At 37.0% G+C, this 10567-nt stretch overlaps 2 protein-coding genes across 2 annotated transcripts; both read left to right on the top strand.

Annotated features, from left to right (window-relative positions):
* The first annotated feature begins 210 nt into the window (after positions 1-210).
* LOC145498680 (uncharacterized) lies at positions 211-2417 on the top strand. Its single transcript, XM_081478595.1, has 2 exons — positions 211-241; positions 1437-2417. Exons 1-2 carry the CDS (start codon positions 211-213, stop codon positions 1991-1993), a joined length of 588 nt encoding a protein of 195 aa, XP_081334721.1. The 3' UTR covers positions 1994-2417.
* A 1177-nt stretch (positions 2418-3594) lies between these two features.
* Positions 3595-10533, top strand: LOC145497031 (proteasome maturation protein-like). Its single transcript, XM_081476811.1, has 6 exons — positions 3595-4012; positions 5420-5505; positions 5958-6018; positions 6426-6527; positions 7269-7362; positions 9348-10533. The coding sequence occupies exons 1-6, from the start codon at positions 4001-4003 to the stop codon at positions 9413-9415; spliced, it is 423 nt and encodes a 140-aa protein (XP_081332937.1). The 5' UTR covers positions 3595-4000; the 3' UTR covers positions 9416-10533.
* The last annotated feature ends 34 nt before the right edge of the window (positions 10534-10567 follow it).

The raw sequence follows: 10567 nt of genomic DNA, 5'->3' as shown, positions 1-10567 counted from the left end.
GAAGCTTTGACAAACAGTTATCCTGATTGTAATTTTCAACACAATGAGTGCGCTTAAAATCTGATTTTGAATTTACATAAGCGGCATGTACAAAGGTAAAACACAACAGTCAAGGACGTCAGTGCAGTTCGGAAAATCAGAAAAGACAATTTTTCACTTTGTGTTACATGGGAGTAAAGATTGCTGAATGATTTTTCGCGGAAACGTTCCATGGACAAAATTCAGGAATGTGCAGTTCACGGTGAGTGACCATTGCTTGACATGTAGAGTAATTAGTTAAGCCTGGGAAAATCCTCATGTCAGGCTGGATCAAGTTATGAAAACGAATTTTTCTATTGGAGTATGTTTCTTCTTGATTTTCGAATCAAAATAAAACGAATCTGGAGACGGAAGAGGGCCTAGTTTAGACCCTGTCGCATGCAAGGGGGAAAGGAACATTGGATTGGGTTACATGAATTTATTTATTTTTCTTCTCCGCTCTAAAGTTGGGTTTAAGGTGTACTAGACGATAACAATGTTCGAAATTTGCTTTTTTTTTTTGCATCCACAAGTATGTACATTTTCGTGTTCTTCATCTCAAAATAGTGATCGTAAGATTTTCAAAGAGGCATTAACACGTTAACTATTGAAAAGGAGTTTTTTACTTTTACAAAAAGACAGATATTTTTCAAAACACTCTCCAAACTGGACCTTTTAGCAAACACTTGGATACAAGGCAGGCTGTCTGGACAGTGAGAATGGAGCTTCTAAAACTAATACCGCGAGGACTCGAAAGTAACGACCCTTTGTCGTTGCTAATCGGAAATCAGCAGTCTTTTCCTATCGTCACTTTCGGAGAGTCGCTACTTTCGAGTAGCCAAACGTGTAGTATATTATAGGACCTATTGATCTTAATAAAGCAAAATGCTTTGGAGAAACTGATCGGAACTGACGCGGAAGAAATAGATAAAATGATAAAAGTCGTGAAAATCGGAACAGGAAATATATTTTCTCGTATATTGGGTCATCTAATTTAAACAACAAATCAGTTAAGCGGTTAAGTTAGTTGTTACAGAATTATAGTATCTCAGTATTTCCATTATTTCAGAAAAAAAAAAAAAAGACAAGGAACGTTAGAGGTCGCTACCTTTTGAACATCGTTACTTTGGCCGCTTTTTCAATTTTTAAACTTCGGGAAATCTACGATTTTGTTGTCAAGCAAAATAATTCTTTTCTATTCTATAGGAAAATATTTCCTTTGAAGAACATTTTCGTATCAGGAGGCCAGAATGCCAAAGCGTATGAAAATATACACACTCAAATGAAAACGAGCGAAATAACCTGAATAACTTACTTACTGAAGATCTCAGGAAATTTATGGGGGAGGGGGGAGGGGGCAGGGGCTGCTACCTGGCCTAAATTATGCTAAAACTTCGAAACTTGTTTTTAATTGGCAGGATCTGGAGGAATTTCCAACATTCACCTGTCGACGGCAGCTAGTCGATTTTCCGATTGTTCAAGCATTTCTCGCATCAGTCTTTCTGCTGCTCCGGCGTTAACTGAGAAAGATAGCGGGTTTTCAATCGAGAAACATTCTTCTGGTCGTGAGGACCCGACAATGCATCGGCCTTTCTGTAGAGCTCCCAAGATAATTTGCTTGCCTTCAAATTCGGAGGGACATTTCAGTGAAAGCAGTGGTAGCAACGTAGGCACCAGCCATCGTAATCAAGAGGCAAATGATGGAACAAATCACAGAAAGTTGGATGTTCCGCCACGACGAGCGAGTTTCGAAGATGTTCCAACCACGGCACATTGTACTTCATGTGGAACCCAGGTTTTAACGTATACTAAATACCGCACTAGCAGCATGACCTGGGCACTAGCAGGGTTGTTGTGTGCTTTTGGTTGTCACTTAGGATGCTGTCTAGCTCCATTCTTTTACAATTCCGTTAAGAATGTAGTTCATTTATGTCCGTTATGCAGTACAGAGCTTGGTATATATGCCCAAGAATAGGAATCCTCACCAATCTATACTAACTTCGCTGTTAAGAGCGATTTCGAACAATTGAATGTCATAAAACAAAAACCAAAGCAATTACTAGCTTACCAATTTGACTACTCGCCCAGTCGCAAACCTTAGTAAGACCGAAACACAAACCAAAGTAACCGTCTAATTACTTCCCACACTCAATTGAAAACTGCTCTATGTGAAGTAGGGTCGAAATAATATAATTAGTTCTAGGTTCTAGACCTCTAATAATTACGATATAAATAGTTTTCAAAAATGCCGTAACGGTCACTTTGAAAATGTCTGTTGACTAGTATAAAGTTCAGTATTTCAAGAGTTTGTATAATGGAAATAATAAAGCAATGGATAACGTTGAAATATTCTGCGTAAATCACTGAGATCACTTACCTTTATCTCGCTTTTCTGGCGTAATCGCCTCGCATTCTTCCAACATCACGTGCTGCGTGCACCGGCTTATTAAGCGACAAACAATAAAAATGGTGGTTTAGTGCCATCTTATAAATAAAGGCGAGAAGTTCTTTGCGCTATCGATGCTGTAGCAAAATTTACTCTCATTCTGGTTCAAGTTCAGTTGACTGAGGTTTTTTTTTGCGAAACTGTCTGGCTTTAATAAGCACTAGTCGCATCAACGAAGGTTTCAAGCTTACCGAAAACGTCATCTTGCTAAATTTGCTACCCACCGCAGTATAAAAGCAAAAGGTTACCATAGCAACATCATACCTATTAAAACGCCCTTACAAAACGAGTTCGGTGAACCCATTTATTATTGATTAAACTGATATTAGCATGCATATGGTAAAATGCAACTTTTATGCAAATGAGTTTTAAAAAGATTGTGGAAGGGGCATTTATAGAGTCACTTAAATTTTTCGAAAAAAATTTGTGTCACTCAACCAACTTGCAATTTTTTTAACTTTAAGAAAGGCTGAATCTTGACTTACTGATTGTAAGCAATTCTTCTGATGAAATATGGGAGCCACCAAGCGAATATTTCTCGATCTTCACCGCCGAAACGAACAAATCATTCGCAAGAAATTCCGCCTGCAGATGAGCAGAGTTACCGGTATCTTTAGGTTGTCGGCCGTTCAGATAAGATATCGCACTGGGTACGAAAATCACGTGGAACCCCGCCTTACGATAACCTCGTTAACCTCGGCCACTTTTTTCTCCATACATTTTCCTCTGAGAAAACCCCGTTAATGCGCCACCCCGATAATACGGCCAAATTTTCATAGCCCGGTTGGTCTGTTAAAATTGCTTTCTTTTTCGCACGTACCTTTGGCTTTATTCACGGATTTAAAAAAAAGTGATCACGTGATGACGAATTTCATGATCGTGTGATGAGCGAATCTCCTGTCCTCGGAGAAGGTGATTCACAGTTTGTTTGCAAGTTTGTTGAGTTTCGTAAATACTCTTTTTTCTTTGGCTATCGTAGCTAAATAAGAAATAACACACAAACTGCGGTGATAAACATGACAATAAAACGCATTGTTCTCTTTTTGCTTTACAACAATGCGTTTTATAGTCATGTTTATCACCGCAGTTTGTGTGTTATTTTTTGCCGAGTTTGGTATTTTCTAGAAAGATACAATTCAAGATATGTTACAGAGAAGAGCTGGAACGATGCAGATTCCACTGCATGGATTAGATTTGTCTCGAACTTGTTACTTTTGAGGAATTTGCAACAGCTGTTCTGCTGACTTAGCCATGAGTTGTTTGTCCTCACGTGATCACTGTTTTGAATCCGCGGCTAAAACCAACAGTGCGTGAAACGGCCTAATAATAAAACAGCCATTTCGACAGACGGCTGGGATCAATAACCTAACGGGTTTTCAGTGTTCCACTATAACATAAAAGGAAAAGCTCCTCCCAGTAGCGTTTTAGGCTCGATGATCCGCGGGCTCACAAAACAGCTGGAAAAATCTTTGGGTTGCGCTCCTTTTGCCCAGCGGCTTCCTGAATGTGCATGCGCATTCGAACACAGTATTCAAGATGGCCGATTTGGTAAGTTGATTGACTTTGAAATGGTGTGGTTTACTGTATCATTCTTTCTTCTAGTATTGTGCTAAATAGTTTTAAGTAATTATCTAAGACCTGAAAATATTTTAGAATAAGTATCTGCGAGATAAAGTTCCAATGTACTTGTCGTGCTATCTTTGTCGTCCCGAGTAAAAATTTCGCTGTGTCATGTGCGCGCTGTCACCGAGTAAGGAACTCAACGAAGGGAAAGAAAAATGAATCTTAGAAATAAAATAGTGATTGGTGTGAAGCTTATGATTTTTTGTTTTAAAAAAGCAGTTCTAGCAGATTGAGAATTTGGCAGTGCGGAAGCATGAAACTTCTCAAACGTTACACACTGCACATGTTCAAGTAAATATCCAGCGATCATTGTTCGTGTTACTGATACGGTATCCGGTCGTTTCACCAACGTCCTAAGTCGCTTCGCCAACGTCCTACTAGTCAATTCGCCAACGTCTAAATAAAAGTTTAAAGTTTACCTTCACTTGTGTCTGTTGTCATTTATTTCATTCCCTTACCTAGAGTTATTTTCCATGCAAGAGCTTGTAAGTATTTGATACTATATACTGTAATAAAATTGCTGTTGTTATTTACTTGACGTTCCATTTTATTTCTAACTCGATTGTAAGGGTGGAAAATGAAAACAAACTCTGTTTGCTTTTGAAGAAGGAAAAGATATAATGTTAATTTACATCGTAGTGCATTATCCGCGAATTGGAAGCCATCAAACTTTTGGAAGCCATCGGACTTTGGTATTCAACAGTCAATTTTCCCCGTGAAAATTACCGCAATGTAGCGCCTACGAGCCAGCTTGTGAAACTATCAGAAACATGCAAATTGATCTTAAGTCAGTCAAGCGAAACTGGCAGTGACTTAAAATTTCTTGACCCAAGGATCACCCAAGGATCAGGATTGCATTCCAAACATCAATAAGCAGCTTTTTTTTTCGTTAGTATTGGATATATGACGTTGGCGAATTGACCGGTAGGACGTTGGCGAAACGACTTAGGACGTTGGCGAATCGACCTAAGATGTTGGCGAATGAGTCGTTGGCGAAACGACTCATTGGCGAAATGACCCCAATTCACTGATACAGTACATGTAGTGGGGTGTTAAGTTTTTTATACGCATGGTTCTACTGTATTGTCATCTAAAAGCTATCAACCTTGGCAATCTGGTCTTTCGTAGTTTTCGTTGGCCTTTTTTTACTGACCTTCTTCTGGATACGGACAAGACGCTCCTGGTCAAACATCAACTACTACTAGTATCAATCTACCAGTGTTCTTTCATGAGTGCTGTTTTCTGATTGGCTACAATACCCACTACTCACCAGTGGTTGCTTTAAGTGGACTTTTTGTATAAATGAGCTAACTGATATTTCTATCACCGTAGTCTGCACTTCCTGGAAAAGTCCAGCCTGTGACTGAAGTAAGTTCTTCTGTGGGTCATTTTGGTGTGCCAGACCAAATGAGAACAGGGTGAGAATATATCTATAACTTGTACACTGTCTTCCTCTCATATTGCTTAATTTTAACAAAACAAATCACAAAGTATATCAAACTGGTTTGATCTAAAGTAAGTAATGAAATTATCAGCACTGTGTTCCATGATGGCTTCTGTAGAGTTAAAAAATGTTTTTTTCTATATAGTTGAATGGCCAACTGATGTAAACCAGGGCTGTCAAGTTTTGATTCATATGTAGCCTTGATCTTCATACCCATAACAAACTTGTTTCCTTTTGAGTGAACTGTATCAACTTTAAGCAAGTTCACCCGTAACATCAAGGGTCCATCAAACCTGCTCATCCGTAGCAGGTGTCATGGGTTACAACCCTTATTGACAGTCCTGTTAAAACCATTTAGAAGTCCAACTTATTAATCAAGGTTCTTCAAGAGTGCTTAGTCATGTTTTCTTTTTTATGTATTTAAAGGTTCTCAAATGTCAAAAGTGCATTAACTACAAGTCATCCTTTAGAAGCTACAGAGAAAACCGTGAGTCACTTACATTCATTTAACAAAAAAAAAAGTTTTTTTTTCTGCATTTGGACTTATGTAAAGTTTTTTTTTTCTGTGTGGTTGAGGATTAATTTTAAACTAGATAATGTTTGGGCTTGAGTTGAGAGAACCTAATGTTGTTGTAGATTTGTTACATTTTACAGGTTTTATGTAAATCTTAGAGAAAAATAGTCAGAACACCTTTTAACAAAAAATTAATTACTGGAAGTTGCAGCACAGTAGACAACTGTACCAAGGTCTGTAGTGTTATAGCTTGGTACCATGACATTCACAATAACCATTGATTAGTTGTAGGCAGCAGTTAAAACTAAAAAAAATATGTTGTATTGGTTTAGTTGTCTCGGGATCATAGATGTGATTTTCATGTGTCTTTGTTGTCCCAGTTTCTAAAAAATCAAGAAATGCTTGATTTCAAGATGCTTAGAAATACCCAAGGTCTGCAGGCTTCACTAAAACTACAAATGGAAAGAGCTGTTGCATCCAAGGTAAACTAGAACAATATGTAATAATATATTTTGTATATAATAACTAAGAGAATTAGTGTGTTCATTGGTCGAAGCTATTGGGTCAATGAGAATACAGTCTGTGAAATGGAGTTACCTCATTTGTAACGTAATTCAATGCAACCTCTGCAAGTCACGACTTTTCCAATAATTAAAACTTGGAGTTGCTATGGTATGTCATTTGTGGCATGTGGGGTGGAATTTCTTCGGCACTGTTCGGCTTCAAGCAGAAAAGAAGTGATCTTATGGGCTGTTGTGAATGTATGCGATTTCTGCTTAATTTGCCCTCTAATTTGTTGGAAAATGTTCGCAGTGAAAAACGTGAAAAGTGAAAAACAAAATGACCACATTTTTCTGTGTTGTACACTCTTACAGATAAAATACATGTAGAGATGACACAGTAAAATTTCCAAAAATTAAGTGAAACCACTTGGCTGCAGTTTGTAATTCTGGTCTAGTATGGTCTATAAGAGTGTAGAACATGGGATAATGAAGTCAATTTGTTTAATGTTATCATTTGGTGGTCCAATGGCTAGATGTTGCACAGAATCTGGCACTGACACTGGCAATGTATCTTGGATATAATACAGCCTTTCAGTTGCTTGTAAAATTTAACAGTAAAATTGTGTTACAATACATTGTAAGAAAACAGATGACTTATTGATTTAGCTTTCCTTATCTGAGCTATTTACCATTTCAATTTTAACACCTTTCCACATCAAGATCCAGCGATTGCCATGCCTGCCGAGTTCGATGGTTGCCCTAGATACACTAATGGGAACTGACGAGAGTATAGGATTTGAAGACTTCTTAAATGGTATGATAGCAACTGTTAACATATTAATTTCTACTATGAAACTTTGTTCCTTTACTATGACACAGTCACATTCCTCTCAGTAATGTATTTTGTAAAGCCAAGGTTTGAAATGATGACAGAAAGTCCTAAACAAGATAGGCTCTCCTCTGTCTGCCCATTCTTTAAGAGTACATGTATATTCTAAGAATTCTGTAATAGCTTGATGATCCTCCTCTTTGACAGCATTGAGTCAAGATAATAATACAATCCCTTATTTTCACCATTAAATGTAACACACATTACACAGTTTTTCTGTAAGTTATTGAGTATTTTGAAAAAAGTTAAAAAAATTATTCAGACACACACACAAGATAATTTGTTTACTTCGAAGCCATGTTCTATTTGGATTGCACATAGTACAATATAATACAATGTATGTATCCAAAATATAGTATAAGTATACAGTATAATTGCTCATACATGATGATGGCTAAGCCAATGAAAACTCTTGAATTCCATTATCCAATGATCCAGTTTTTAATAATATACATTACATAATGTAGATTTCTAGGCATAATTTTGTGATACACTTGTTCTTGTAAAAGCAAGTATTTTGTGAAAAATACAAGTCTTGCCTTAGCTAAAACTAGAGGAAGATGATATACTCTATTAAGTATGATGAATACTACATATTGAAGGTTCCCAGTTTTTTTTTCTTTATTTTATATATTAATATTTCTTGAAAATGCTTAAACCTTTGAACATGCAACTGAAATTTTTTTCTACCTTGGTTGAATGATTGCATCACTCATTTTAAAATTTAAAACACAACATAAAATCAACTGGATTTATGAACTGAAACAGCCATACCATAAACTGCCGCTTATAAGCCCTCACCCCCCCCCCCAGATCTAAGCCCCCCTCAAGCTTTCCTTGTTTTGAATTTGTTTTATTATGATGTTTTAAGGTGGCTGAACACAGTTTTTGATACCTGTGTTTGATTCACCTTTTTCTCTAAAACCCTTGATCCCTCGGTCGCCAAAAATGGCAGCAAGCAAGTTAACAAGACAAACTTTGATTTTTTGACGGTTAAGCTGATGTATGTGCCATTGCCATGGCAACATGAATAAATATAAACAGGACTTTAAAATCGGTTTTGTTCATTTGTAGAAAATCTAGTCATTAGATTTTCTTTATAATTTGCATGCAACAACCTTGTAATGATTCTCACAAGTTAACACCATTTTGCTAATAATCTAACAGAGAGATCTTTAATTATCCCTTATTGAAGGTTCACAGGAATGTCTGAAATTTCCTTTGTTAAAGTTCGGTTATTTTCAATACTCCAGTTACTTATTTCCTAAAGTATTTTTGTGCCAAATTTTGTGAAATTCTAATGAGTGGTTCTGGAGAAATAGGCATATTTCTGAGAGTGCAATTTTTCATTCAATCGCAATTTTTTGACTCACTACGCATGTGCTGCATTTAACTGGGTTCTCTCGGTAACAAAGGAAAAGCTGAGAATTGCTGGGTTCTTTGCATTGTTACCTTTTCTAACATATCTTTGTAATAAAAGACTAAAGCCATCAATACACTGTGTTCAATTATAGAGAAAAATAGCACAGATAGTGCGGGTGTTGAGTAAATAAAATGATCACTCCATTGACGACATGTTTGTTTTTTGCAATCCTTGTGCGCGCACTGAATTGCATCAGCAAAAACGCATGCGAAAACTGTGTTTGGCCACCTTAAAGCTTAATTACCAGTAAATGAAAAACCTATTTTGATCAACATGTGCAGCTATACCTCGTTTCAAAATGTTTTTTATTGCGGTTATAAGCCCCCTCAGAAATAAGCTCTCTATTTATAAGCCCATCTAAAAGCCCTCACAAAGTTGTATAAGCCCAGGGCTTATAAGTGGCAGTTTACAATATTTTTGAGGATGACACTTTCAATAATTAGTGGTCGTTTTGATTGTAACAACTTTTTTTTCCCCTGAATTTCAGTTCCAGGAGATACTGAGGCCATGTCAGATCCTCACCTCACAATGGAATATAGAATGGGCCTTCACTGAACAGTTTCCTTATTTATCACAGCTGCTACTGTTATGCATGTCTGAACCACTGTTCTATACTTCGTATTAATGATATACTTTTCCAGAAAACAGCCAATGTATTTTTATCAGAATCAGAGGGAGGTCTATCCAACCCTTAAGCTTTTTGTGGTGACTTCATTGAGAAAGTCTCCTTCTGAATGACATGTAACTGACTCAAATTTATTTGGCATGAGTAGTTCCGGTCAACAGTAGTGTGATGCACTTGGTTAGTGAAATTTAAGTGCACTTCAACCACTTGCATTATTTCCAGTATTAGAGTGCAAAAGCGGTGTAATCCATGTAAAACTGTTGCAAAAAGCACATTATGTGATCAATCTACAGTATTATATTACTCTTTCCATTGAGTTCATGCCACTTAAAGCTTGTAAATTGTGTTATTTTACATCCAATACACATGGGTGTTGGAGAAAAACAGGTCTTCTCTGGAAACAGATTGCCAGTTTTTTGTCATTTTAGGCGTGAGTATTTCACGTGAAGCCAACATGTAGGAAATACACACAGTCAAGTATGTAGACTGATGAGTATGACAGACTGACTAAAAGCTGAAAGGAGCATTTGTAACCTTGTGGATAAAATAAAATTAATTGACAAATGTCAAGACAGTCAAGTGATTTTTCATTAAACAGTTAATGTATAGGAGTCCCTCTTAACCTGTAGTACATGGAACAAGAAGCAAATTTTCAAAGCCAGTGTTTCCTCTTGCAATTTCCTTCTCACTTGATGAACCGTGGGAAAAGAGGGACTTCTTATATAATTTATAGTCTTCCTGGACTAAAAATATGGAAGAGAATGAGATTTAGGCTCAATTACCAACTGCTGTTCGGGAAGGGAGTCTGGGCTCCTCCCCTGAAGGCAGGAGGAATGTAGACCAAACTCAAGAGAGTGGTGGAAATTGAGCCTAAATGAGATTGGGTGAAATATAATAGTTTGAACCTGGCCAGCAGTAAATAAATAGTTTGTCAAACGTAATGGTTTGTGATGTTTCAAAACTGCGTTGGTTTTCAAACGTAAGTTATGAATCATGAAGAACAGTTCTTCTCAAAAACTATATTCTTACCTTGATAATCATGCCAGACAAGATACATTGTGTAAAGAAACTTGATAAGAAGT

This window comes from Orbicella franksi, chromosome 9, assembly GCF_964199315.1.
Source record: "Orbicella franksi chromosome 9, jaOrbFran1.1, whole genome shotgun sequence".
Taxonomy (NCBI): Eukaryota; Metazoa; Cnidaria; class Anthozoa; order Scleractinia; family Merulinidae; genus Orbicella; species Orbicella franksi.
This window is presented reverse-complemented; position numbering and strand designations above follow the sequence as displayed.

What these genes read in the sequence shown, in the direction of transcription:
- LOC145498680 (XM_081478595.1), top strand. Translation starts at nt 211, where the DNA reads ATGGACAAAATTCAGGAATGTGCAGTTCACG. An exon ending in TCAGGAATGTGCAGTTCACG is followed by an intron (nt 242 to 1,436) that starts GTGAGTGACCAT and finishes TTTAATTGGCAG; the next exon opens with GATCTGGAGGAATTTCCAAC.
- LOC145497031 (XM_081476811.1), top strand. An exon ending in CCAGACCAAATGAGAACAGG is followed by an intron (nt 5,506 to 5,957) that starts GTGAGAATATAT and finishes ATGTATTTAAAG; the next exon opens with GTTCTCAAATGTCAAAAGTG. An exon ending in ATTTGAAGACTTCTTAAATG is followed by an intron (nt 7,363 to 9,347) that starts GTATGATAGCAA and finishes CCTGAATTTCAG; the next exon opens with TTCCAGGAGATACTGAGGCC.